This window comes from Sus scrofa, chromosome 2 (assembly GCF_000003025.6).
Source record: "Sus scrofa isolate TJ Tabasco breed Duroc chromosome 2, Sscrofa11.1, whole genome shotgun sequence".
Taxonomy (NCBI): Eukaryota; Metazoa; Chordata; class Mammalia; order Artiodactyla; family Suidae; genus Sus; species Sus scrofa.
In genome coordinates, this window is record NC_010444.4 from 6,037,597 (window position 1) to 6,065,209 (window position 27,613).

At 58.0% G+C, this 27,613-nt stretch overlaps 3 protein-coding genes and 1 non-coding gene across 5 annotated transcripts; 3 read left to right on the top strand and 1 right to left on the bottom strand.

Moving 5' to 3' along the window:
* On the bottom strand, window positions 5,406-5,487 carry TRNAS-GCU. The gene has a single exon. It is a non-coding gene; the product is annotated as a tRNA-Ser (tRNA).
* B4GAT1 (beta-1,4-glucuronyltransferase 1) lies at window positions 5,998-7,624 on the top strand. The gene is given in 2 exon segments (NM_001315579.1): window positions 5,998-7,107; window positions 7,349-7,624. Coding segments are annotated over 2 exon segments (1,248 nt in total). The 5' UTR covers window positions 5,998-6,051; the 3' UTR covers window positions 7,541-7,624.
* On the top strand, window positions 8,481-16,076 carry BRMS1 (breast cancer metastasis suppressor 1). Of its 2 annotated transcripts, none has more exons than XM_003480672.4 (10): window positions 8,481-8,631; window positions 11,777-11,922; window positions 12,001-12,091; window positions 12,211-12,338; window positions 12,464-12,543; window positions 12,631-12,727; window positions 13,137-13,229; window positions 14,314-14,378; window positions 15,036-15,075; window positions 15,507-16,076. In XM_003480672.4, exons 2-10 carry the CDS (start codon window positions 11,784-11,786, stop codon window positions 15,512-15,514), a joined length of 741 nt encoding a protein of 246 aa, XP_003480720.1. In that variant the 5' UTR covers window positions 8,481-8,631; window positions 11,777-11,783; the 3' UTR covers window positions 15,515-16,076. The 2 variants fall into 2 exon arrangements, with proteins under 2 accessions (XP_003480720.1, XP_020938464.1); XM_021082805.1 differs by having other exon boundaries at window positions 8,504-8,631; window positions 11,538-11,922.
* Window positions 16,279-23,455, top strand: RIN1 (Ras and Rab interactor 1). The gene is given in 14 exon segments (XM_003122498.4): window positions 16,279-17,170; window positions 17,308-17,378; window positions 17,381-17,487; window positions 17,586-17,700; window positions 17,811-17,883; window positions 18,037-18,128; window positions 18,282-18,923; window positions 18,926-19,018; window positions 19,306-19,611; window positions 19,918-20,016; window positions 20,019-20,048; window positions 20,158-20,309; window positions 21,196-21,487; window positions 21,490-23,455. Coding segments are annotated over 14 exon segments (2,343 nt in total). The 5' UTR covers window positions 16,279-17,084; the 3' UTR covers window positions 21,675-23,455.

A 27,613-nucleotide genomic window follows, 5' to 3' on the forward strand; every position in this document is an offset into this window, starting at 1 on the left:
GAGAAAAGTGGCTGCCTCTGCAGAGGCCCTTTAACTTGGTGGGTAAGTGCAGGTGCACTGACCCAGAGTCCTGGGTTCAAAGCCAGGCCCTTTCATTCACATTGGGAGTCCTGGAGAAAGGGCTGGAGTACAGACCAACCTTTACTAAACGGTGGTTGTGGTCCGGGGGGTACCTTGTGCGGACCCCTAGGCCTCGCTGTCTCCTTTGGCTGGGATGGTGGGGCAGGACGTCAAAACTTCCTAGGTCCCCTTCTCCTTCTCCACCTTTGGAGACTGTTGTCCAATTTACCAAAAAGCTCCCTAGACCTGCCCGACCCAGCCCCCCCAGGGACCCCAGGGGTGCTGGTCTGCTGTCATCTGGAGCAAGCCCAGGCTGGGCTGAGCAGTGGAGGACGGGCCCCAAAGGAGAACACTCAGCCCTGGGATGTTCCTGTGATGTCACAGCCTGGAATTCCTCCTCGCTATCCTCCGTCCCCATTTTTACCCAGCCCAGCTTTCCCATCCAATCAAGATGCAGCTAGTTTTTGATATGAGAAATGATTACTTAGGAGTTCCCATTGTAGCGCAGTGGAAACGAATCTGACTAGCATCCATGAGGACAAAGGTTCGATCCCTGGCCTCACTCAGTGGGTTAAGGATCCGGCGTTGCCATGAGCTGTGGTGTAGGTCACTGATATGGCTCAGATTCCAAGTTACTATGGCTGTGATGTAGGCCAGCACTTGCAGCCCCAATTGGACCCCTAGCCTGGGAGCTCCCATGTGCCACACATGCAACCCTGAAAAGAAAAGAAAAAAAAAGTCAGAGATTGTCAGAATGGGTTTAAAAATGATTCGACTAAATGCCATCCACAAGAAACTCACCTTAGAGCCAAAAGCACAAACAGGTTGAAAGTGAAAGGATGGAAAAAAGATATTCTGTACAAACAGTAACCAAAAGAGAGCTGGGTGGGTAGACTGATATCAGAAAAAATGGGCTTTAATTTAAAAATCATTTATGAGAGGAGTTCCCATTGTGGCTCAGCAGAAACGAATCTGACTAGTAACCATGAAGATGCATGTTTGATCCCTGGCCTTGCTTAGGGGGTTAAGGATCCAGTGTCGCCGTGAGCTGTGGTGTAGGTGTGGTTGGGGTCCTGCGTTGCTGTGGCTGTGGCGTAGACCAGTGGCTACAGCTCCAATTCGATCCCTAGCCTGGGAACCTCCATATGCTGCAGGTGCAGGCCTAAAAAAAAGAAAAAATCATTTAGGAGTCAAAGAAGGATGTTACATGTTCCCGTAAAAGCATAAATCCATCGAGAAGATAGAGTGATTATAAACATATACACACCTAATGACAAAGTCCTAAAAAATAGGAAGAAAATGTGACAAAATTGAAGGCGAAATAGACATTTCTACAGTAATAGTCAGAGACTTCAAGATCCTTTTCGGGAGTTCCCGTCGTGGCTCAGTGGTTAACGAATCTGACTAAGAACCATGAGGTTTCGGGTTCGATCCCTGGCCTTGCTCAGTGGGTTAAGGATCCGGCGTTGCCGTGAGCTGTGGTGGAGGTCAGAGATGCGTCTCGGATCCCGCATTGCTGAGGCTCTGGCGTAGGCTGGTGGCTATATCTCCGATTAGACCCCTAGCCTGGGAACCCCCATATGCCGCGGGAGTGGCCCTAGAAAAGGCAAAAAGACAAAAAAAAAAAAATCCTTTTCAATAAAGGATAGAACAACCAGACAGAAGATCAACAAGGAAACAGAAGACTTGAAAACAACTATGAAATAAATAAGCCAACAGACAGACACAGAACACTCTACCTAAAAACAGCAGAATATACTTTTTTCTCAAGGGCACATGGAACATTCTCCAGGACAGATCATATATTAGGCCACAAAACATAATTTTTTTCATTTTAAAAATTTCATCGAAGTACAGTTGATGCCTGCAATAATTTTTTAAACTTTATTTTTGTCTATGCCTGCAGTATGTGGAAATTCCCAGGCTAAGGATCAAACCCCTGCCACAGCAGTGACCCAAGCTGCTGCAATGACAACACCAGATCCTTAACCCACTGCGCCACAAGGGAACTCCCTGTGATAATTTTTTTTTTTGTTTTTTTTTTTTGTCTTTTTGTCTTTTCTAGGGCCGCTCCCTCAGCATATGGAGGTTCCCAGGCTAGGGGTCAAATCGGAGCTGTAGCCGCCAGCCAGCGCCACAGCCACAGCAACATGGGATCCAAGCGGCATCTGCAACCTACACCGCAGCTCATAGCAACACTGGATCCTTAACCCACTGAGCGAGGCCAGGGATTGTACTCTGAACCTCATGGTTCCCAGTCGGATTTGTTAACCACAGAGCCATGGTGGGAACTCCTGCGATTTAAAAGATTAAAATCACACAAAGGGGAGTTCCTGCTGTGACTCAGTGGCTTAGGAACCCATGAGGATGCAGCTTTGATCCCTGGCCTCGCTCAGTGGGTTAAGGATCTGGCAGTTGCCATGAGCTGTGCAACACTTGTGCTGTGAGCTGTGACTCGGCTCAGATCCTGCATTGCTGTGGCTGTGGTGTAGGCCGGCAGCTGTAGCTCTGATTTGACCCCTCGCCTGGGAATCTCCATATGCCCCAAGTGCAGCCCTAAAAAAAAAAAAAGTCAGTTTTTTTTTGAACAATGGATAAAATTGACATACTTTGACTAGGCTAATAAAAAAAGAGAAAAATTTTAAATTACTAAAATCAAATGAAAGGGGTCACTACTATTGGTTACACAGAAATAAAAAGGATTATAAGCTAATACTATGAACAATTGTACGCCAAAAAAGGAGAAACCTGGATGAAAAGGACAAATTCTAAGAAACACGCAAACTACCAAAATAATTCAAGAAGAAATCGAAAATCTGAACATATCTATAACAAGGAATGAGACTGAGTCAGCAATCAAAAACTTCCCAACAAAGGAAATTCCAGGACCAGATGACCTCACAGGAGAATTCCACCATCACTTAAAGAACTGACACCAATCCTCAAACTCTTCCAAAAAAAATACAAGAGGAGGGAACATTTCCTAACTCATTCTATGTGACCCTGATGCCAAAGTTAAATGAAGACATCACAAGAAAAGCAAACAACAAACCAGTATCTCTTATGAATACAGATGCAACATTTCTCAACAAAATCCTAGCAGACCGAACCCAGCAACATATTAAAAGAATTATACACCATGACCAAGTAGGATTTTGTCTAGAATGCAAGGGGGTTCAACAAACAAAAATCAAATCATGGGAGTTCCCGTTGTGGCGCAGTGGTTAACGAATCCGACTAGGAACCATGAGGTTGCGGGTTCGGTCCCTGCCCTTGCTCAGTGGGTTAACGATCCGGCGTTGCCGTGAGCTGTGGTGTAGGTTGCAGACGCGGCTCGGATCCCGTGTTGCTGTGGCTCTGGTGTAGGCCGGTGGCTGCAGCTCCGATTCGACCCCTAGCCTGGGAACCTCCATATGCTGCGGGAGCGGCCCAAGAAATAGCAACAACAACAACAACAAAAGACAAAAGACAAAAAAAAAAAAAAAATCAAATCATGGTCACACACCAACTCATGGTGTGAAGGGGAAACACTGCATGGCCATCTCGATGCAGAAAAAGCATCTGACAAAATCCCACATCCTTTCCGGATAAAAACTGCTCAACAAACAAGGAATAAATAAGAACTTCCTCAATCTGGAAAGGGGTGTTTATGAAAAATCCACAACGAATGTCATGCTTAATGATGACAGACTGAAGCTTTCCTCCTAAGATTAAGACAAAGATGCCTGCTTTCACCATTTCATCTATTCAGTTTTCTACTGGACATTCTAGCTGGAGCACCTCTGGCAAGAAAGAGATATAAAAGGCACCCAAATCAGTGAAACTATCTCTCTCTATATAATAGATAACTAACAAGGACCTATTGCATAGCACAGGGAAATCTACTTAGTAGTCCATAATAACCGATATGGGGAAAAAAGAACCAGATATATGCATAGGTGTAACTGACTCACTTTGCTGTACACCTGAAACTAATACAACATTGTAAGTCAACTATACTCCAATAAAATTTATTTTAAAAAAAAGTAAAGAGTTTCCATTGTGGCTCAGTGGTAATGAACCTGAGTGGTATCCATGAGGATGCAGGTTCAATCCCTGGATCTGCTCAGTGGGTTAAAGGATCCGGCCTTGTGTGAGCTGTGGTGTAGGTCCCCAGACGCTGCTCAGATCTGGCATGGCTATCGGTAGGCCGGCGTCTACGGCTGTGATTTGACCCTTAGCCTGCGAACTTCGTATGCCACAGGAGCGGTGCTAAAAAAAGAAAAAAGAAAAAAAAATCTGTGATCACAAATGATATAAACACATACAGAAAATTCTAAAGAATACACACACACAAAGCTAATAAATGAATTTGACTAAGTCGCAGGATTCAAGAACAATACACCAAAATTCAGTTTTATTTCTATACATACAATTTTAACACCAATTCTGAGGCCTGGGGTGTTTTTTCTCCCAAAACCAAGCAATTCTCTGACACCGGCTAAATATCTTGCAATGCAATTTAATTTTGACACTATCTACCTGGTTATAGCATCAGATTCCACAAGCTAGGGCTGCAGAAGAGAGGTCTCCTGGTCACTCTACAATTCCGCTTAACCTCGTTGAGCAGCAGGCAACTCAACTGCCTGTGGAGCAGCAGGCAAATACCTTATCCTGACATTTGAGGGCCCCCAGAGCACCTTCCCAAGATTGAGGCGGCAACTGTTATGACACAGTACCTGCCCTTCGCACCCACCCCAGCCTCTCTTTTAAAGAGCCCCTGCATCAATCATTCCACAAACACTTATTAGGCACCTTCTGTGTACATTGGCTGGTGTTAGGATATTTGAAGCTTTCTGCTTAAGAGTGTGTGTGTGTGTGTGTGTGTGTGTGTGTGTGTGTGAGGCAGGTGTGTGGATACATGCAAGGTCTCCACCCTGGGCGAAGTGCTGGGGAAAGGAGAAATAAATTCGCTGAAAAGATTAATAATTTAAGTGATCAAACATCACCACTACCGCCAAGACCAAGTTCCACTGCTTTAGACAGGGAAGGCAGCTTCTCCAAGGGGTTTCTCTAGTTCTAATATATTGGTCCCCGATCTGGCATTGGTTAGAATTCTGATTCTGGCCTTTTGGGTACCACTGAACCCTGGGCCCTCTTTCTAGGGTGAAGGAAAAGCACGCTCCGACCTCCGCTGAGAAGGTTCTGCTACCTCGTGTGGGAGATAATCAGAGAGGTACGGTGAACAAAGATTGAAGAGTTAGGGCCGAATTGCGTGCCACCTACAGTTTAGTTCTCTTCAACCTGCTGCTCCAAACAGGCACGATGTGGAAAATTAAGAATTATCTCCAGCGTAAAACGCCAACCGACGAGGATGGGATTCGAACCCACGCGTGCAAAGCACAATGGATTAGCAGTCCATCGCCTTAACCACTCGGCCACCTCGTCTCACGTAGGGCGCTCCTTTCCACATTCCCTTATCTCTCATCTCCACACCTTCAGGCACCCTTTCAGTCGCCCCTCAGGGCACATCTCGTAAGACCTAGAGGAGGGAAAGAAAGGGGTTTTCTGTGTTCCTTTCCGCCTGCCGCAGCCGAGAAGCCGCGCCATCCTTCACCACGTTGCAGCGGAACTTTGCGTTTCCCCTTCCTGAGTCGGGGGATGAGCGCGCCAAGCTTTCGAAACAAGCTTGGTCCAGGAGGTCCTGCACTGACCCGGAGGGAGCGGGTGCGAGACCCCGAGAACCCAACATGCGCGGCGGCAGCCGGCTCCCAGCCTCTCTGCAAAAGCGCGGGGCGCGGGCGGAGGATGCAGTAGCTCCTCCCGGCGCGCAGGGGGCGAGCTGGCGCCCCGGAGGCCTACGCGGGCGGGCGGGCGGGGCTGCGTGCGGGGCTCGGCTCGCCTCGGCTCGTTTCGGCTCCGCTCGGGAGGCTGCGGTAAATCCGGGCTTGCGGCGGCTGGCAGAGGTTGCGGCCCGGTGGTCCCTGCTGCGCGCCCCGAGCCCCGCAAGCCATGCAGATGTCGTACGCCATCCGGTGCGCTTTCTACCAGCTGCTGCTGGCCGCGCTAATGCTGGTAGCGATGCTGCAGCTGCTCTACCTGTCGCTGCTGTCCGGGCTGCATGGGCAGGAGGAGCAAGACCAATATTTCGAGTTCTTCCCCCCGTCCCCGCGGTCGGTGGACCAAGTCAAGGCGCAGCTCCGCACCGCGCTGGCCTCCGGAGGCGTCCTGGACGCTAGCGGTGACTACCGCGTCTACAGGGGCCTACTGAAGACCACCATGGACCCCAACGATGTGATCCTGGCGACGCACGCCAGTGTGGACAACCTGCTGCATCTATCGGGCCTGTTGGAGCGTTGGGAGGGCCCGCTCTCCGTGTCGGTGTTCGCGGCCACCAAGGAGGAGGCGCAGCTGGCCACGGTGCTGACCTATGCGCTGAGCAGCCACTGCCCCGATATGCGCGCCAGGGTCGCCATGCACCTGGTGTGCCCCTCACGCTATGAGGCCGCCGTGCCCGATCCTCGGGAGCCAGGAGAGTTTGCCCTGTTGCGGTCCTGCCAGGAGGTCTTTGACAAACTAGCCAGGGTAGCCCAGCCCGGGATCAATTATGCACTGGGCACCAATGTCTCCTACCCCAATAACCTGTTGAGGAATCTGGCTCGTGAGGGGGCCAACTATGCCCTGGTAATCGACGTGGACATGGTGCCCAGCGAGGGGCTGTGGAGAGGCCTGCGGGAAATGCTGGATCAGAGCAAGCAGTGGGCGGGCACAGCGCTGGTGGTGCCCGCCTTTGAGATCCGTCGAGCTCGCCGCATGCCCACTAACAAAAACGAGCTGCTGCAGCTCTACCAGGTGGGCGAGGTGCGGCCTTTCTATTATGGGCTGTGCACGCCCTGCCAAGCGCCCACCAACTACTCCCGCTGGGTCAACCTGCCAGAAGAGACCTTGCTGAGGCCTTCCTATGTGGTGCCCTGGCAGGACCCCTGGGAGCCATTCTACGTGGCCGGAGGCAAGGTGCCCACTTTCGACGAGCGCTTTCGGCAGTATGGCTTCAATCGCATCAGCCAGGTGCTCATAAGGGAGAGGGCAAGGGAAATGGGGCAGGAGGGATGGTGAAATCAGGGAGCTGTGGGTGGCCCTGGATGGAAAGGAGCCAGTGAGGCAGGAGGGATCATAGTTTAGGAGGTGGCTGGATGGCTGAAAGATCCAGGATGCCTCCAGAGGAATGGGCATGCTGGAGTGAGCAGTGATGTCCGTCTCTGGCCTGGGAACCTCATCAAACTTTGCTGACCTATTTCTCCCTCCACAGGCTTGTGAGTTGCACGTGGCAGGATTCGATTTTGAGGTGCTGAACGAAGGTTTCCTGGTTCATAAAGGCTTCAAAGAAGCTTTGAAATTCCACCCCCAAAAGGAGGCCGAAAATCAGCACAATAAGATCCTTTACCGTCAGTTCAAGCAGGAGTTGAAGGCCAAGTACCCCGACTCCCCACGTCACTGCTGAGCCCTTCCTTCCCCTAGTCTGAGAAGTCTCAGCCTCCTCCCTCCTTAGGCCGCCCCTCAGGCCTGACTGGGGTAAGAAACGTCACTCCACTTTACAGTGGTAGCTGTGGTGTTTGAACACTGGACTTGAATATGGGGTGCTGGGATCAAGTCCTAGCTTAACCACTAACTAGCTGTGTGGCCTTGAGCAAATCCCGTTCTCTCTCTGAGCCTCAGTTACCCCGTCTGTAAAAGGGAGGTGAGAATACCTACCTCACAGAACTGCTGGGAGGCTCAGATGAGATGCTATATGTGAAAACATTCTGTAAGCTTCGTACAAATGTGAAGTATTATTAATATTATTACAGTATTATTATTGTTGTTATTATTATTGTTATTATTATTAACAATCTTGGGTGGGTGAGCAGTAGGAGAGCAAAAAGTATGAATGGGGGCAGAGCTGAGAAGTCTGAGTAGTTAACAAAATGGGCTTTTTGGAAAGAAATCAGATGAAGGCGTTGAATTTAGTTCTTAGCTTTTGGGCAGAAGCCGAAACTTCCTGGTGTCTTAGGCCTCCGTCCCGGGGGCTCTAGAGAAGGGAAGGATCTGCAGGTTCTGTGCGTCTGAGATCTGTACCCTTGAATAGCCTGGGCTGGGTGATTTGCCTACCGACTACAATGTGTAAATAAATGAGTGTTCACACCTACAGCTGGCTCCATTACTCTCCGGAACCGGGCGGGGGTGGGGGCCGCGGGTCGCAGGTTCTCCCCTTTCGCGCCGCCGGGAGGTGACTGTGGACCCAGACGCGAGGGCTGCAAAGCTAGGAAGGCACAAGGGCCTTTCCTGCATGCTGAAAGCCTGTGTGAATGTCGGTCCGTTGCCATGGAAACCGTCCCGCGGTATCCCAGCATGCCTCGCCCCAGCTATCCAATTGTGAGCACTCCGATGGGCGCCTCCTGATGACGCATGCGGAAAGCGCGGGTAGGCCCCGCCCCCGGAGAAGAGGGACCGGTGCGGCGCTTCCGGGACCCCCACAGCGGCAGCCAGTACCGATAACCTCCGGCACCTCTTGGGGAATCTAAGACGTGAGGCTGGAAGCGCCACTACCTACGGGTGCGTAACGCCAACCCTGGCGCCTGGTTTGCCCTTTCGGACAGGCAGTCGGAGCCTGCCCAATATCCAGGGCGGTAGCGAGACTTAACCGCCCGGACGCGAGCTGGGGCCGCGGGACCGAGGAGCCAGTGACTCTCCCGCCCGCTCCGCCGCGTACGGAGATGGAGCGGGGCGCGAGGCTCTGGGTGCGCCGTGGAGGGACTGGGTCGGCTTCTTCGAGGGTGGGGAAGAATCTTCCTTCCTACGAGGCGTGCCCTTGACATGCTCGCTTTCTGAAAAGATAAATTGCATGTGCACAGCACCTTATAGTTTGCTTTTCGATCCCTTACCTCTTGCCATCTTTACAACACCCAGAGTAGTGATGGTTATCCTCATTTTGTACCCGGGCTAAAGTGGGGAGGATGTGATTTAATTTGGCTCTCTCAGTAGACCCAGAGACTGGTGGAGAGAGACCTCCCCCCAAGCCCCGCCCTCTCTGGTCCAGAAAGGTGGGACTTACCCCGAGTTGTTAAAATATATTTAACAGTGAAGAGAAATTGCAAAGTTTGGGAACTCCAGGAACTGAGGCTTGAAAAAGGGAAAGAGGAGGCTGATTTGGAGAACCGAGGTTTTCAGCTCAGGTTCAGATCATTTGTGAAATCCTTGAGGAATGCTTTGAAACGGCCCTCTAGGCCAGTCAGTTTACTCAAACTGATGTCAAGGAAAGGTGACAAAACACTTTGGGTTTGCTACCACTGTAGGGACCAGGGGCTACTAAGAAAGCCATTTCCTGCCCTGCAAAAATGTGTTTTGTTTAATTTGCATTCGCAAATCCTCCAGTGGTCTAGTGAGTCAGTACTGCGCGGGGTGGGTAAAGCGCGTGTGCAGCCCTGCCCTGGGGAGGCTCACAGACAGGCATGAGGATGGGCAACAGACGTGGAAATAAATAAGGAGGGGCATCTACGCGGATCTGAAGGACTACAAAGTACCCAGAGGAAAACATCCGGTGAAGTAGAAACCCCTTTAGTCAGAAATGATCTATTGAGACTGTTTAGTCTTCCTCTTGGGCGATCTTTTGGCAGCATTTGGCACTGTCTCATCTCCTTCATTCTGAAATTCTCTCTCTCCCCCTATACTCTGACTTTTTCCTCCTCTGTCTCTTGCTAATTTCCTTCTCCTTTCCTGGCATCTTGTCATCTGCCCCTTTGATGACCCTAGAAGTTCCATCATGAACTCCTTCTCACTCCACACATTCTGCCTTGCTGGTTGCACCCTCTCCCAAGGCCTGAAGAACTCACGATGTGATGACCAGATCTCTGCAGCCCACATTTCTCTGTGAGGCTTAGACCCATGGACCCCCAGCCCTGCCCCCTTCTCTCCTCTTGGGGTGTTTGCACCTGCTACTCACTCTACTTAGAATGCACCCTCTCTTGACCAGCTCAGCTCATCTGTCTGGCCCATCTTCCTCTGCAGGCCCTCACTGCTGCAGCAGGCTCCAGGTCCCAGTTAGATGCCTCTCCCGTAAGCCCCTGGTCTTAACTCTTCTCACCCCACAGCAACAGTCTGTTTCTTAGCCTTTCTGTCCCAGGAACTTGTAAACTCCTTGAGGTCAGAGACTGTCGCACCTGTGCCCAGCTCCTACCATAGTGTCTGCTGCTACCTAGCATGTATTAGATCTTCAGTAAATATTAAATGAGTGACTAAAAGAAGGAATGCTTAAGACTGTTCAGTTTGCTGAGAAGTCAACCTAAGATAAGCACCAAAAAATACTGGCATTAGGTACGAGGAGTTCGTCAGTTAACTCTACAGGATGGGCTTCAGCTGAGAGTGATGATACAGGAACAGAACAAGTGGGAGGTGGGCGAGTAGGAATAGCAAGTGTCCACAAGGCCTTGAAAAGTAGCCATGAGGTGGAAAACGGCGAGCAGTGGGGTGGGGTGAGGTTTTGTGTTTCTGCTTTCTCTCTCTGGTGGTAGATACCTGAGCACGTCTGACGTTCTCTGGGAGGAGCTGTCAGGAGCGAGAGTTGAAGATGCATAAGGGAGAGGGCAGCACTGAGGACATGAGATCATGAAGGAAGCAGGAGATAGGATTTGAGCCCAGTGAGAACACAAGCATCGTAGAGTGTTCTCAGGAAGAGAAGTGGAGGGCGGTGTAGGCAGAAGAATAGCACAGGAGTTCCCGTCGTGGCGCAGCAGAAAGGAATCTGACTGGGAACCATGAGGTTTCGGGTTCAATCCCTGGTCTCGCTCAGTGGGTTAAGGATCCAGCATTGCCGTGAGCTGTGGTGTAGGTCGCAGACGCAGCTTGGATCTGGCGTTGCTGTAGCTGTGGTGTAGGCCAACGTCTACAGCTCCAATTGGACCCCTGGCCTGGGAATCTCCATATGCTGCGAATATGGCTCTAAAAAGACCAAAAAAAGAAAAAAAGAAAGAAAGAATAGCGCCGTGGGCGTTAGGGCTGGTGGGGAAGTGCGTGGTATATTTGAGAACTGGCCAGCAGATGGTGGGGTGAAGGAGCTGGACCGGTGATTCAAGTCCAGTCTGTGCAGGGCCTTGGAAGCCCGGATCAGAAGTTTGGGCCCAGGAGTTCCCATTGTGGCTCAGCAGTAACAAACCTGACGAGTCTCCATGAGGATGTGGGTTCACTCCCTGGCCTCGTTCAGTGGGTTAAGGATCTGGCATTGCTGTGAGCTATGGTGTAGGTCACAGACGGCTCGGATCTGGCATTGTTGTGGCTGTGGTGTAGGCCGGCAGCTGTAGCTTTGATTCGACCCCTAGCCTGGGAACCTCTATATGTCGCACCTGTGGCCCTAAAAAGCAAAAAAAAAGAAAAAGAAAAGGTTTGGGCCCAGTCCGGTAGGCAGTGGGGAGCCCACCCTTGGCCTTTCCCAGCTGACGGGTCATCGTCTTGGCTGGTGTTCCCAGGCCTGGGATCACCGACAGTGTCCAAGGGCATACGGGCATGCCCATGGCTCCCGGGCTCCTGGGAGATGTGCGGCCAGGGCTGCTTGCACCTGCTCCACCGAGCGTGGGCACGCACAGGATGTGGTGAGTCTCGTGCCTTCCCCAGTGGTCCCCCGCCTGCAGTTAGGCCACTCCTGGAGTAGCCACATTCGGGCAGAGCTGTGGGTAGTGGCAAGTACTGGCTCCACCGCTACTCCCAGAGCCCAGATGCCTGTCCAGCCTCCGAGCAAAGACGCAGAGGAGATGGAAGCAGAGGGCGACTCGGCTGCTGAGATGAACGGGGAGGAGGAAGAGAGCGAGGAGGAACGGAGCGGCAGCCCGACCGAGTCCGAGGAGGAGAGCTCAGGTGAGACCCGCAAGCCGGCCCTGCCGCCCCCGGCCCCGGCCCCGGCCCCAGCCAGCCCTGACTGGCCTCCTGTCCCAGAGATGGACGATGAGGACTACGAGCGCCGCCGCAGCGAGTGCGTCAATGAGATGCTGGACCTGGAGAAGCAGTTCTCGGAGCTGAAGGAGAAGTGAGTGTGGGGACCCTGGGGCTGGCCTTCCGGGAGTCCGCGGGCCTGGGGCCTGTGCGGCGGCCCGCACGCATTTGACGGCTGAGCACAGGGGTGCACGGCTGCCTTTTACCTCCCAGGTTGTTCAGGGAACGGCTGAGTCAGCTGCGGGTGCGGCTGGAGGAGGTGGGAGCTGAGCGGGCGCCCGAGTACACAGAGCCTCTCGGGGGGCTGCAGCGGAGCCTCAAGATTCGAATTCAGGTGGCAGGTCTGTGGGCTGTCCCCCTACCGGAGCCCACGGCTCTCTGCCCCCTTCCTCCCTCATCCTGCCCCTGCCTCGCCCGGCTCCCGGCTGCCCTTTAGTCAGGCAGGGCCTCCCCTCGGCCTCCGCAGGGATCTACAAGGGCTTCTGCCTGGACGTGATCAGGAACAAGTACGAGTGCGAGCTGCAGGGGGCCAGGCAGCACCTGGAGGTGACCGTGCAGCCCCTGGGTGTGGGCGCTGGGGGGGACGGAAGCTGCGCCCCTGCCCGCCTGGCTGAGCCACTCCGCCTCTTCCAGAGCGAGAAGCTGCTGCTCTACGACACGCTGCAGGGGGAGCTGCAGGAGCGGATCCAGAGGCTGGAGGAGGACCGCCAGAGCCTGGACATCAGCTCTGGTGAGGCGAGGGGCCCCCTCTGCCCTGTCAGTGCCGCCCGCAGGCAGGGCCTGGGCTGCCCCACCTGCACCGGGGGCTGGTTAGAGGACCTGCCTCGTGGTCGCTGTGGGGACTGAAAGCCAGCAGGGACAGGCCCAGCCCAGCCCCGGGGGACACAGTGGGGGCTCAAGAGGACTGGTCCCGTGTCTGCGTCCAGGCAGGACACGGGGGAGGGAGGGGTTGTCCCCACATCCCTGTCCATGAAACAGATGAGGAAACCAAGGCTCCCAAAAGCACAGCGTCCTCTTTCCCGGGCTTCTCTGTGCGGCCAGGGAAGAAGGGCGGGCCCAGGGAGGGCCCACGTGAGGGTCGCAGGCTGCAGGGGGCAGGGGGAGCAGCACCCCGATCCTGACTCTGGTCTGGGGCACAGAGTGGTGGGATGACAAGCTGCACGCCCGAGGCAGCTCGAAGACCTGGGACTCCCTGCCGCCCAGCAAGAGGAAGAAGGCCCCTCTCGTGTCTGGTATTGTCCCCCCAAGGCTGGCCCGAGCTGGGCAGGAGGGCGGGTGGAGGGACAGGGGCGGGAGAGGCCGAGCAGCCTTCCTTATGGTTTCCCGCGGCCGTGTCCAGGCAGACCTCGCTGTCAGGGACTTCGGTGGGGTCCTGGGTCTCTCGTGGGCTCTGTGGACCTTAGCAAAATAGGAGCATCCGTCCAGAGATCCCCTGTACTTCCTAAACGAGGTCTCCTTTGGGGCCCTTCTGGCTTTCCCATGACGTCCCCAGGCATGTCCCAGGCCTTCCTACCTGCGCCTCTTTGCTGACTCTGCACCCTCCTCTGATGCTTCTGTCCGGATGTCTGCTCGGGGCTTGTCTCAGGTGTTACCTCCTCCTTGAAGCCTCTCCTGATTCCCCTGCCAGGGGCTATGGCTTCTCTCTCCTCCGTGCCCCTGTAGTAGCCTGGGGCTCCTGCATCGAGTCTGGGAGCAGTTACCCCTGCCCTGCCCTAGGCACCAGGCTCCCTCAGTCCAGGGTCTGCTGTGCGCAGAGCCGAATGAATTCTTACGCGTACCCCAACCCACCCCCACGTACGCGCACCAATCAGATTCTCAGGGCGTTGGCCTCCAGGCGATGGGAACCAGGTTCAAGCAGGGAGGGAGGACTCTGGACTACAGGGACTTGAGGGTGAATGGGAGGTGATGGTGTGGGGACGTCAGGGACAGAGTTGGATGGTCCCCGGAGGGGGCTGTGAGACCGAAGGAGGGTTGTTTCTGGGTGGAAGAGAGTAGAGGCCTTCATAGGTGGGGAAAGGGGCCCTGTGAGGGGACAGGGGATCGAGAGGCAGGTCCCTGAGTGGGTGGGATGGGCCTTGGCCTTCTGACCTTAGACGGGGTGAGGGGAGCCTAACAGTGGTAGGGTTGGGGCTCAGAGCCCCCTCCTCATGGACTGGGTGAAAGAGGTGGTGGCCATGGTAGGACGTGGAGGCTGAGCTCTGACCCCGGCCCCCCGCCCCTGTCCACGGCACCACCCCGCCTGAAGCGGGGGTTCCCGGGCCAGGCCCATCACCTGCCTCCTCCAGCAGGCTTCTTGCTTCCTTGACCCCGTTGCAGGCCCTTATATCGTGTACATGCTGCAGGAGATCGACATCCTGGAAGACTGGACGGCGATCAAAAAGGTGGGTCTGGAGTTCCCATCGCGGCTCAGCAGTTAACGAACCCAACCGGCATCCATGAGGACGCGGGTTTGATCCCTGGCCTTGCTCAGTGGGTTAAGGATCCGGCATTGCTGTGAGCTGTTGTGTAGGTCGCAGACGCAGCTCGGATCCCTCGTTGCTGTGGCTGTGATGTAGGCTGGTAGCTGCGGCTCGGATTCCACCCGTAGGCCAGTGGCTACAGATCTGATTCAACCCCTAGCCTGGGAACTTCCATATGCCACGGGTGCAGTCCTAAAAAGACCAAAAAAAAGTGGGTCTGATGCTGCCTGTCAGGGTGCGGGGGGGGGAAGCCACCGGCTGTGGTCTCTTCGGGCTCTCCACGTGTGGGCCTTCTGAGACCCTGGGGAGCTCTCTGCTCAGCCTGCCCTCCGCACACTCTGCCTTCAGCCCAGTTCCCTGGAGTTTCTGGGAGCTCACTGGCCTCATTTTGCCCGAGGCTGCCCGGCTGAGGGAACTGCTGGTCTGTGCAGCCCCTTGCTTGTGCTGCGGCAGGTTTGGATGGGGGTGGGAGAGAGGGAGGGAGGGAGGGGAAGGCAGGAAGGCAGCCGATGGGGGGTGGGGGTGGGGCTTGCCAAGCTAGAGGCAGGCTCTCAGGGGGGTTTCTTCTTACCCATCCAGGCGAGGGCAGCTGTGTCCCCTCAGAAGAGAAAATCAGATGGTAAGAACCACAGGGGTTGTTCTGCTTCCCAGTGCCCCTCCCCCAGCCCAGCCTTCGGGAAAGGAGCCCCCAGGGAGGGGCCTGTCAGATCCGTTGTCCGTTGTCAGAGAGTTAGTCTGGGTTTGAGGGCATTGTGGGAGTTAGCGTGTGGGTGGGAAAGCTCTAGGTTAATGGGGCTGGGGCATGGACCCCCCCCTGCAGCACCCACCCCCCACCCGAACTGGATAGGGAGGGTAGAATGCTGAGCCCCAGCAGCTGGCCTGGCGGACCTAGATCACCAGGGAGGCCCATGAAAGGGGCTGCGGAGCTGGCCTGTGCCCTCCTGGGCTGGCCTCAGGCCACTCCTCTCAGTCCCCCACATGAAGTGCCTGCCTCCCCCTTGGTTCAGTCTCCTCCCCTGCAGTGATTTTTCCTGTCCTGTGTACCCCCAGGACCTTGACCCTGCTGTTCCCAGGCAGGGGGCCCCTTGGAGCAGCTGGCACCAAATCCAGGATCTGAATTTCCTGCTGCAGAAAGGCAGGCTGACAGGCCCCGCAGGATCTGCCCCAGAGGCTCACCCGCACTGCTGCTCAGCCCTTCCCTCCAGCCATCACTGGCTTGGACTCCTCCTGGGGGCCTGTGCAGCTTGGCCTGGGGCTGCCCTCGCCAGGCAAGACTGTCTCCCCCTCCCCACCCAGCCCACCTCCTCCCCCTTCAGAAGGTCAGCCTCCTCGGTGCCCTCTCTGATGAAGACACGCCTCGTCTTAAGCCAGAGCAGCGGCCAAAGCAACATCTTTTCTGCTGCCCTGGGACCCGGCTCCCCAGTCACTGACGTCAGTGAGCTGAGTCCAGCTTCACAGGAACTCTGAGCCAGAAATTGTATTTGGGGGGCCTGTGTGTCTTGGCTGTTGCCAGAGGTGAGAAGGCAGGCTCTCCAGGTCGTCCTCTCAAGGCTGCTCGTGATGTCTGCCTCCTGGATTTCAGGGACTGGAATTAAAACCTTTCCTGGGACTCTGACATGACCACACGTGTCTGATTAACCTTGCCAGGGAGTCAGGGCTCTCATGGAGAGTGCCCGAGACAAGCCATCTTTTCTGGGGTCCCCGTACCTCCTCTTACTAGCTAGCAGGAGCTTACCCACTCTGACTTGGGGTATAGGCTGGGAGGAAGGGGTTCCGCCACACACCAGCCCCAGAGGTGGGCGGCTGGGCCCTGGACTGCCTGGTGCTGGCGAGCAGAGTCTGCAGCAACATGTGGCAGAGGCAGAGCACGTGGCCTTGGGTGGGGAAGCGGGCTGGGTGCTTGGTGCTTGGAGACCAGATCATGTCTGCACCTGCCCCAGTCGCTTGGCAGATTGGCAAGGCAGGCTGGCAGAGCCTGGGCGCGTGGGAGGCAGCCAGCAGCAGCACCATGTGCTGACGACCTCACAGCCAGACTCCCCCCTGTTCAGGGCTGAGTGTTAGAACCACCCCCAGAACCTCAGTTAAGCAAAGGGGTTGGTTTCCATGGAGACACATCATCCTTTCTCCATGACAACCCGAAATCCCAAAACCCAAGTTAAGCTCAAGAATGAGTCATCTGTGACCAGTAGGGGGCGCGCTCCCACAAGCTGACCTCAAGGCCATGGACAGATGAGCAATTGACCCCGGACCTCAAGGTGCCCCAGAGGCGAGGCCCAGGCCTGCGGGGACCTAGACAGGCCCTGCTTAACCCCTTCCTGCCCACCTGTGTGGTTGGAGGCGGCTGGCAAGGCTGCAGGATGCACCATGTGGAGGTGGTAGCCCCACAGTCGGGGCCCTTGGAGGGCCACTTTGCAGGCAGAGGATTCCTGCCCCCGGAGGCTGAGCCCAGAACAGGGGAAGCAGGCACTGCCCGGGCTGAGTGGACACACAAGAGTTAACTGGCGGGTGTGGCAGGGCGAACCGCCCTCAGGAAGTGTTACTCACCACTGGGAATGTGCGAGCTCCTGCCTTGGGGGCTGGATTCTCTTCCTGAGTCCCGGGAGAAACCGACTGAAGGAGCTCCCCGCCATGGAAACCACGGGGGAGCCAGGAGCAGGCCTTCTGGGAACCCCCAACCCGACCAGCTTTGCGCCTGGGCACCTGGAGAGAGGAAAGTTAGTAAAGTTGGGAGGGCAGCCCAAGAGGGCTGGGAGGGGCTGCAGAGCAGGTCGGGGCAAAGGAGGGGGAGAGGGTTCACCAAGGGTCGCACCCAGCCCCTGGCCCCCTGCTCAGGTCTGGTGTCCGCCCCCAGGCCGGCCCAGGCCCCGCTGTACGATGTGCCTGATGCCGGCGGGGCACAGGCAGGAGGGCCCCAGCAGCCGGGCGCACCGTGAGCCTGCGGGAGCGCCTGCTGCTCACCCGGCCCGTGTGGCTGCAACTGCGGGCCAACGCTGCGGCCGCACTGCACGTGCTGAGGACGGAGCCCCCGGGGGTGAGTGCTTCCCCATCACCCAGGGCCTGGTGGCTAAGGGTGGGACGGGAGGGTCTGGACAGAGAGGTCCTGAGCCCCCACCCCCTGTCCACTCGCAGACCTTCCTGGTGCGGAAATCTAACACTCGCCAGTGCCAAGCCCTGTGCGTGCGGCTGCCTGAAGCCAGTGGCCCCTCCTTCGTTTCCAGCCACTGCATCCAAGAAGGCCCTGGGGGTGAGAGGGAATGAATGGCTTGGCGGGAAGGGGCTGGCAGCCAGCAGGGCAGGGCACAGTGGGGTGGGGGTGGGGTCCCCAGGGAACGGACCTCATTTCCCATCTCTCAGGCATCTCTTTGGAGGGCTCAGAGCTGGTGTTCCCGGACCTGGTCCAGCTCATCTGTGCCTACTGCCACACCCGGTGAGCCTGCCCGCAGGGTGCCTGCTGTCTGTGGGGCCCTGTTCCCTTGGACACCCTGTCTGTCCCCAAGCCCTCAGGCGCTCTCAGCGCCCCCCAGACCACAGCCTGGAGCACTCTTCCCTCCTGACTTTTTGCTCCCCTCTCTGGCCTCAGGGACATTCTTCTCCTCCCGCTCCAGCTCCCCAGAGCCATCCACCTGGCAGCCACCCACAAGGAACTGGAAGCCATCTCCCATCTGGGCGTCGGTAAGGGGACCTCTGCGACCCGTTGCACAGCTGGACAAGTTGAGGCCAAGAGGGAAAGGGAAGGCATATGGGCACGAGCCTGAAGCCCGTGCCTTTCCCTCGGTTGGCCCCCTCCCTGAACCCCCTGAGGCCCCAACAGTTTCTCTTTCCTAGAGTTCTGGAGCTCCTCCCTCAACACCAAGGCTCCACCGGGCCCAGCCGAGGGCCCACTGCTGCCCCGGCTGAAGCCACGGTCCCCACAAGAGCTGGACCAGGGCACCGGAGCCGCCTTGTGCTTCTTCAACCCCCTGTTCCCAGGGGACCTGGGCCCCACCAAGCGGGAGAAATTCAAGAGGAGCTTCAAAGTGCGTGTGTCCACGGAGACCTCCAGCCCCCTGTCTCCACCGGCTGTGCCGCCCCCCCCAGTCCCGGTGCTGCCAGGAGCAGCCCCCCATCAGACAGAAAGGTTGCCGCCTCGCCAGCTGCTGCGGAGGGAAAGCTCAGTGGGGTACCGTGTGCCAGGGGGCGCCGGCCCCAGCCTCCCACCACTGCCCTCCCTCCAGGAGGTAGACTGCGGCTCCCCCAGCAGCTCAGAGGAGGAGGGGGCACTGGGGTCCCAGGGGAGCCCAGCGACCTCCCCCTGCCTAGGCCGCCGGCGGCCTCTGCTTCGATCCATGAGCGCTGCCTTCTGCTCCCTGCTGGCACCCGAGCGGCAGGTTGGCCGGGCAGCTGCCGCGCTGATGCAGGACCGACACACAGCCGTGGGCCAGCTGGTGCAGGACCTGCTGACCCAGGTGCGGGCCAGCCCCGAGCCCCAGGACTGCAGGGTATCCGAGAGGCGCTAAGCCGGGCCCGGGCCATGCTGAGTGCAGAGCTGGGCCCTGAGAAGCTGCTGCCGCCAGAAAGACTGGGTAAGATCCGGCCTAGGGCTCCGCTGGTCCGGGCTGGCTCTGCATAACTCTAGCTGTTCCCATTCTGCTCTTGCTGCTCCTCCACAGTGCCACCCTCTCTCAGTCTCTTCCGCTGCTTCACAAACCCAGCCCGTCTCACCACCGTGCAAGCAAATTCTTTCCACCTCCTCTCTTCCCCGGCTCTCCCACATCACCAAGATCCCTCCTCTTTTTCATCCCCCACCCGACACCTGACTCTGCCCCGCCCCCGCCGGTTCCCTTGACCGCTGCCTGCCACTCCCCGACAGAACGTGTCCTGGAGAAGTCGCTGCATCGCTCCGTGCTCAAGCCTCTCCGGCCCATCCTGGTGGCTCGGTTGCGGCGCCGGCTTTCCACCAGCGGTTCCCTGGGCCGCCTGGCTGAAGGCCTCCGCCTGGCCCGGACCCAGGGCCCCAGAGCCTTTGGGTCTCGCTTAAGCCTGCCCTCCCCGGTAGAGGTGGAGCAGGTGCGCCAGAAGCTGCTGCAGCTGCTTCGAGCCTACTCACCCAGTGCCCAGGTCAAGCGGCTCCTGCAGGCCTGCAAGCTGCTCTACACAGCCCTGAGGACCCAGGCGGGTATGCCCCCTCCCATCCCCTCCCACTGGCCCCCTGCCAAGTCAGAGGCAGGCCAACCAGGCAGAGGCTCCAGAAACAGCACAGCCAGGAGGGAAAAAAATGGGTCCAGTCCTTTTATTTCACAGATGGTAAAACTGTGGCTCAGAAAGCAGAGCGTCCGCTCCCCAGGCCCTGCCCCTGGTTGCCATGGTTTCCACGTTGCCCAAGGTCTGGCAGGCAGAGGGGTGGGTGGTTGTCTAAGAAAGTAGTGGATTCTGACCCTGAGGCCCCACAGGAGCCTGAGCTTTCTCTTCCCCCACCCCACAGGGGAGGGAGCTGGGGCTGATGAGTTCCTCCCACTGCTAAGCCTTGTCCTGGCCCAGTGTGACCTTCCTGAGCTGCTGCTGGAGGCTGAGTACATGTCAGAGTGCTGGAGCCTGCCCTGCTCACCGGAGAGGGTGAGGAACCCCACCCACCGCCTCCCATCTGGGTGGGGCTGGGGCGCCTTAGCAGGGTGGGGGGGGGGGGGGCAGGTCACTCACACTCGTTCCTCCCCTCATGTCCCAGGCGGCTACTACCTGACCAGCCTCTCAGCCAGTCTGGCCCTGCTGAGTGGCCTGGACCAGGCCCACACCCTCCCCCTGAGCCCCGCGCAGGAGCTGCAGCGCTCCCTAAGCCTCTGGGAGCAGCGCTGCCTGCCCGCTACCCACAGCTTCCAGGTAAGAGAAGTCCACCCACACTGGCCAGCCAGGGGCATCTGGCGCCATCTGGCACAGGCCCGGCCTTTGCCCAGTGAGACCCAGCAGGGGAACAGAAGCAGCACCCCATGTGGAACACATGCCCAGGCCAGCCTTTCTGGAGGGTGTGTTCCACCAGCCGGCGCTGTGCGCAGTGCTCCGGGGGCTCGGAAGCTCTGAAGTGGGATCAATATTATCCTATTTCACAGACGAGGAAACTGAGACATGACGTGCAGAAGGAAGGGGACCCAGGCAGGCTCAAGCTCCAGAGCCTGGCTTCCAGCCCACATCCCCCTCGCCCTCCCAGCTGGGCTCAGGTTCAGGATCCTCAGAGCCGATACCATCTCGGCCTTTCACCCTCCTTCCACCCACCCCAAGGACCCTTCCTAGCCCTGGTTAAGAGTCCAGATTTTGTAGCCAGATCTGGGATCCAAATGCTGGCTCTGCTGCTTTCTGGCTATGAGAGCCTGGGCAGGTTATATAACCTCTTTGTGCCTCAATTTTCTCGTCTATAAAATAGGGTAATAGTACCTACCTCCTTGGTTTGCTGTTCTGGGGTTGGTGAACTAGATAATTCAGGGCAAGCGCTTACCGCACAGAGTAAGCTCTGAGTATGACTGTTCCCTCTGGGGAAACTGCTATCCTTCCAGCCTTCAGCAGTGACCCACTAGCCCAAGCATGTCCCCTGCTGGCCTCAAGCCCCCCTCAGAGCTCACTCTAACCAGAAAGCTTTCGCCACTGCTTCTACCACTAGATCATAGCCCGCCCCACCCCTGATCCTGCAAAGCCTGCACCTTCACCTTAGCTTTGCAGCCGGCTTTGTACCAGGCAGGGTTGAGTTCTTGTTTTTGCTTCTTTCCTGACACAGCACCTCCTCCGAGTAGCCTATCAGGACCCCAGCAGTGGCTGTACCTCCAAGACCCTGGCTGTGCCCCCAGGGGCCTCCATTGCCACGCTCAACAAACTCTGTGCCACCAAGTTCCGAGTGACCCAGCCCGACACTTTCAGCCTCTTCCTGTACAAGGGGCAGGACTACCACCGCCTGCCCCCCGGAGCCCTGGCCCACCGGCTGCCCACAGCCGGCTACCTCGTCTACCGCCGGGCAGAGCGGCCTGAGACCCAGGGGGCCTCCCCTGGGGCTGCAGCAGAGGAGGGCAGTGGGGGCCAGAGGCAGGGGGCAGAGAGGAAGAGAAAGGGCGAGACGGGGACACCGAGGTCGAAGCCAGCCCTAGGGACAGCGGGGGAGAGTCTGAGACAGTGGCCGAGGGGGCCGGGCGCCAGGCCAGGGAGGACCCCACTCAGCCACGGGGACGAGAGGCTGAGGGAAGCCTGGTAGCAGAGGAGTAGCTGGGAGTGGACAGAAAGGCCGCTTGGGGCAGAAAACTCTGAGCCCGCTGGGAAGGCCTTTGAGAGCCGTCAGCCCCCTCAGCCTTCCCCACCCCAGGCAGCTCCCGTGTCTGCCGCCACCTCTGACTCCCCAGCACCGTGATCACACCAGCTGGGCAGGGCCTGCGCTGCCACGTCTGGGGCCCGGGGTAAAGCTGAGGGGGTTTTGGGGGCCCCAGACCAAGGGCCCAGGGCCCTTTGCCTCTCATTCCCCCACAGCTGGAGGCCAGCCAGCCCTCAGCGGTGAGTGTGCCCAACCCTGGCAGCAGGGGAGGGACACAGCCTTGGCAGCCCCTCCAGGCTGGGGGCTTCAGGGCCCTGAGAGGCCCCCCCACTCCTGGGCCTCAGGGGATTCAGGGAAGCAGCAAGGGCTCAGGGCCCAGTCCTGCCCAGGCTCCCTGGAGAATGAGCACCTCCAAACCTCAGTGTCCTCACCTGGAAGATGGGGGTGCTGCTGCTGCCTCCCTGCCCTCTCCCAGAAGTCTTCCAGGAGTCACAGTGGAATTCCCGCTGTGGTGCAACAGGATTGGCAGCATCTTGGGGGCGCCGGGACGCAGGTTCGATCCCCAGCCTGGCACAGTGGGTTAAGGATCCGGCATTTCTGCAGCTGTGGCTTAGGTCACAACTAAGGCTCAGATCTGATCCCTGGCCAGGGAATCCGGGCTGGAAAAAAAAAAAAAAAAAAAAGGATGGTTTTGCTGCAAAGTAGACCTCAGACTGGGGGAGAGGAGAGGGAAGGAGGTTGGGTGTTAGCAAACCGTGCTCAACACACACACACAAACCCGTCCAAGGGTCTGTTCTCTCCACTCACCGAAGGGAGAGGGTCTCCAGACAGCCCAGGGGACATCCTAGAGGTCACGTCCGGCCAAGGGAGCAGCCACATCCCAGTCTTTCCACAAGATGAGCGGTCCTTCCTCCCAGGCGTGCTGAGGGGAACTGGCAGGCGAGACGGGCTTCTGAAACAGACTGAGGACTGGGAAACCGATTTTTCTCTGCACTTACCTCTTTGGGGTCCCTCCCGAGGGCTTTAGGGGAGACGGTCTGGCTTATTACCCACTGAAGTTTGGAATGGTGACTCCTGAGATTCCACACAGCAGGCCGTTAGGGGCACCCAAACCAGGATTCAGATCCCAACTACGCCCTGTGTTCTAAGCCACCAACAAATCAACCCCCAAGGCCCAACAGACCCCCAAGGGAGGCCCCAAGTAGGCAGCAAATGAGCAAAGAATGTGCCGGCGACCACCACAAGGGGGCGTGCGCGACCCAGGCAGCCACAGGGCGGTGACCCGCTGGAACCAGGGCAGCCACAGTGTAGGTGGTCACCGAGTTTGTGGTCTTGTGGCAGCCTGGGGACAAGTGCCAAGGCCGAGGCTTCTGGCCCTCAGCGCTCTTGGAGTCAGAGGTCTGGGTGAGGCCGGCCTCCGGGGCCACTCCCAGGGAAGGAACTAGCCAGTGGGGGAAGAAAGACCCTAGCGGATCTCTCCGCGAGGACCACAAAGGGACATGATGGCTGGAAGGTGGAAATCCGGGATGCTGGGATTTCAGACGCTCCAGATACAGCCCAGGTGTCTCCCTGGGCCTTCCCCACCTCTGCCCTCCCCCCGCAAGCCTCTTGCTGGTGGGCAGCCTCCCTTCCCCTTTCTGTGTGTCCTCCCAGTCCCGCTCCAGCCCCAGTGCCTTGTACAGCGCTGGGCACTCCACAGGCACCCAATAAATGTCATCCACCTACTGGAGCTTGATAACTAAGAGCCAAGGGCTATGAGGTGGGAAGCTGCGGAGCTTCAGGGAGGGCTGGGTTCTGGGAACCAAACACAGGATGTCTCAAGTTCAGTCCCAGAGGAAGGACCTGGAATGATGGCAGGGGGTGTTTAGAGAACCCCAGGGCCGGATGTAGAGCTGGTCTCATGGGAACTAGGACTGGCCAAGGCTTCTGGGCCCCTGCGTGGGGGCCTCTGCAAGCAAGCCCCTCCCACCCCTGTCCGGGGCTCAGTCCTAACTCCTGGCTCTGGGAATTCGGCAGTGGTTCACTAGAGCACTGCCAGGCTCTGCCTCCTGCCTGAATCTTCTGGTTTATCCTCTGAAAATATTCTGATGGGTCAGGGGTCCTGGGCAGGAAAATCAGCATGACCAAGGGTCGTGAGACAGGGGGTTGGAGCTCCTGGCAGGGCAGGCAGTGATAGGCCGGTCTAAGACTGAGCTCATTATCCCCATTTTATGGATGAGGAAACAGGCTTGCTCAGGAAAAGTGGCTGGTTATAGGGCAAAGGACTTGGACAGCGGGTTCCATGGAGCTTTGGATTCTGCAGTCCTCCTAAACAGCCCGTTATTCATCCCCTGTTACTGATCTATTGTGTCCATAGGGACCGAGCCCCCCGCAGCACCCCCTGCCTCCAGGGGGAGATAGGTGCAATCTGGGCAGACAACCTACTGTGTGCTCTGATTCTGTACCCCCCAACTCCCGCCAACTTTGGCCTTCTGGACGAGAAAGTCAGGCCTCTCAGAGATTCCTGGCTGTGTCCAGCGCCCACTGCTGCAGGGCGGGGCCGGAACCCTATGCAGGATCCCTGGAGGAGCAGCCATCATCTCTTTACTAGGAAATGTGGCACTTACCACCTCATGGTTGTTCTCTGTGTGAGTTTATTGTCGGTCTTCCTCAGGAGAAGGCCAGAGCCAAGTCAGCCTGGTTCCCCACTGAATCTTGGGGGCCCAGAACAATGCCTGGCCCGGAACTGGCACTTAGTAATTACATGTGGAATCATTGATTCAGGAAGACTCAGACTAAACTGTCATCAGAATTCTTGGAACACGGGGCCGCACATCCTCCATCACTGCCACCAGGGGGCGAGCGTGCCCCATGCCTGGTCGCATGCCAGGGTCCCTTCTTTCCTGAGGCTACCCAAGGACCCAGGGCACTCGGAGGGCCTGTGCAGGGCCTGGTGCCAGGAGAGAAGCAGGCCCGCGTGGAGCCCTGGGATTGTCCTGTGAACTAGGATCCGGCTAATAGAGGCTTGGAAGGCGATAAAGAAGGGACAGCTTTTCTCCCCGAGGCTCTCTGGAGCCAGGCCTGTGGGGTGGCCAGAGGGGGTGGGAGGAGGAGTCCCACAACAACAGCCTGACTCACCTTCAGAAAGCCTTTACCACCCTGCCATGGCCCTAGGACCAGGTTCACGTCCACAGCACAACACACAGAAACACCCTGATGCCCACTGGCACACAGGCTGTGTGCCACCCTGCCAGCCACGGTCACTTACGGTAACATCTGGGCATCCTGAACAGCCCTGACACCCTTAGCCATTCAGGCCCTTTGGGATGGGACAGAGTGACACACACACGGGCCCCTCCCCCAAGCCACACCCGGACACAGACACCCCCAAATCTGCAGGCTTAGAGATGCTCCCTCGACACCCGCCCTCTCGGGTTCACAGTGTGGCTCCCTGGCACACATACCTGGGGACAGACTGACTCAGAGACATGTGGCGACCTGCCGCACTTTCACCTCTGCCCCTGTGGGACTGCCTGTGACACACCCAAGTCCCCCATGAGGACAGGCGTTCTCCTGCCCCCCCCTGCGCAGGCATGGCCTTGCAGACACGCACACGCAAGCTCAGAGACACACAGATACACACATGACGTGAAAGCCACACATACTTTTTTGTAACTTTGATCATCCAGAAGAGGTCCAAGCCCTTCTGCTGACTAGTCGCACCTCCAGCCGGGCCTGCACCTGCCACCGCTCCGTCACTCCACCCCACGGTGGACCCTAGTGGGGGCTGTGAGTTGCTGTGAAGACCCTTGTGGGGGGGGTGGCTGCAGTGACCCCACTGGCCAGGCAGGAGGCAGAGGCCGGCAGCACTGGGCGGGGAGGCCTGAGCTCATCAGATTCCAGCCCGAGTGATTCATGGGAAGAGCCTGGGGAAGGGGGGCCAGGGCCCTGGCCCAGGGGCAAGGGCTTTGGAGGCCTGGGTGGGCTTCAGACCAGAGGGTCTCTGGTCCAGAGCCCGCCTGTGGTGTGGGAGGGGGGCTTCCTGAGAGGGTGGCCCAGCCTGAAGGGGTGTCTGATGGGTCTGGCTCCTGGGAGGGGCTTAGGACCTAGAACTGAGTCTTGGGATGAGACAATCGGCCCCTCCCACCCACCCCACCCGGGGCCCTGGGCCCCTGACCCCATGCCGTCCAGGCCCCAGCAGCTGGGTGTCTTTAGCAGGGGTTAGGCCGAGGGTGGGGTGACCTTGACAGCCATCTTGGCCCCTCGGGTCCTCAGACAGGCGGCCTGAGTGGCCCCCAGAGGCCTTGAGGGGCTGGGCCAGCCTGGCCCGGTCAGGGCCTATAGGGTTACAGACCCTCACTGCCCTGCCAGGCAAGGCCTCTGCCAGAGAGCTGAGACCGCGTGCCTGTCCCCGCCAGTGATGTTTTCCTGGTGAGAAGAGCCCTCTGCTCCCACTCCCCCCAGCCCCAGGCCTCTGCCTCCCAGGCCGGCCTGATGGCCTCTGCCTCCCAAGCCGGGCTGATGTGCCGAGCTCCCAGCTGCTCCCGCAGGGTGACAGGAAGAAAGGACGGGGCTGGAGGCAGGGGTGCAGGAAGCGCCCTTCTTGGAACTCTGCACCAAAATAGCCCATTCTGTTCCTGCTCTGGGTCCCAGTGTCCCACGAGGGAGGTGTGTGTCACCACGGAGGCCCTCCCGGGAGGGGCCTGGGCTGAGCTCGGTCTGGCCTTTGCTCACCACCCCCGACAGCCCTGTCCACCCCCGCCTCAGGCTCTGCTCCACTTTGAAGTCCTAACATAAATATCATGTCTGCTTGGGTTCCCCTTCCCGGCCGGCCGGTCACAGCCCCCAGACCTGGCTCCCACCCCAGCCCTGGGGGTGCTGGTCAGCAGGGGAGGCCTGGACCACCCAGGGAAGGTGGGGAGCCAGAGACCCTGGGGCGGGAATGGGGAGCCAGAGGGGGTGAGACAGAAGAGGGCAGAGAATGAGGGGCAGACCCTAGACACCATCGAGGTGACAATCCCGGGGACAGGAGAGAGGGACCCCAGAGACACAGGGGAGCTAGAGTTGCAGGTAGAGAGGAAAGCGAGAGGAATGGGAGGAAGAGACCCTGCAGTCGGAGGGAGGGACAGTGAGACCCGGAGGTCCCTGGGGACCGTGAGGGGGCAGGAAGAAGGGGGAAGTTCCAGGTGCCGGTGGAGTGGAGCCGACTCGGAGACCAGGGTAGCAATGGAGAGGATGCAGGGGAAAGACAAACATCCCTGGAGACAGGGTGACACGCCATCCTCGTTTGCCCAGGGCTCAGGGGCTCTGGGGACACAGGATTGAGGGGCTGAGACCAGACAAGTCCTCTGCACACCCAGCAGAGCGGGTCACCCTGGGTGGCAGGCTTTTGCCAGACCCCACAGGGATCAGAGCGTCCTCTTCCACAGGCACCCCTCGCACAGCCGAGGAGGCTGTGGTCTGAGAAGGGGCCAGCCTTAGGGCCTCTCCGTGGGGCCTTGTAGCCAAAGGAGGGAGGGAGGGGACAGGAAGAGCGATGGCCAGGTGAGCACCTGTCCAGACCTGGGATCCCCAGACTCGGGGACAGTCCCCTCTGCCTTCACCTATGTGACCTGGGGCAAACTTCGTCCCTCTCTGGGCCATATGAACACCAAGGGGAAGGGCTGGGCTCTGCTAGCTCTGGTGGGGGCTCCAGGATGCCAGGCCTCGTGGGCAGATGCGGCCAGATGTTCAAGGTCAGGCATCTGCCAGGGGATGGGGCTCCAGAGGGGCCCAGGGTGGGCAATCCAGGGAGCAGCCATGTGCCTCCCCCCTCACAGCTGTGGGCACAGGTGCGAGCCCTTGGGAACACACACGGCAGCCAGCTGTGCACACCACAGCAATGCCAGGCTTGTGTGAGCGTGCGCACACACAGAAA

Coding starts and splice junctions, on each gene's coding strand:
- BRMS1 (XM_003480672.4), top strand. CDS start 11,784: ATGCCTGTCCAGCCTCCGAGCAAAGACGCAGAGGAGATGGAAGCAGAG. Junction 11,923..12,000: donor GTCCGAGGAGGAGAGCTCAG/GTGAGACCCGCA, acceptor CTCCTGTCCCAG/AGATGGACGATGAGGACTAC. Junction 12,544..12,630: donor GGGCCAGGCAGCACCTGGAG/GTGACCGTGCAG, acceptor CGCCTCTTCCAG/AGCGAGAAGCTGCTGCTCTA.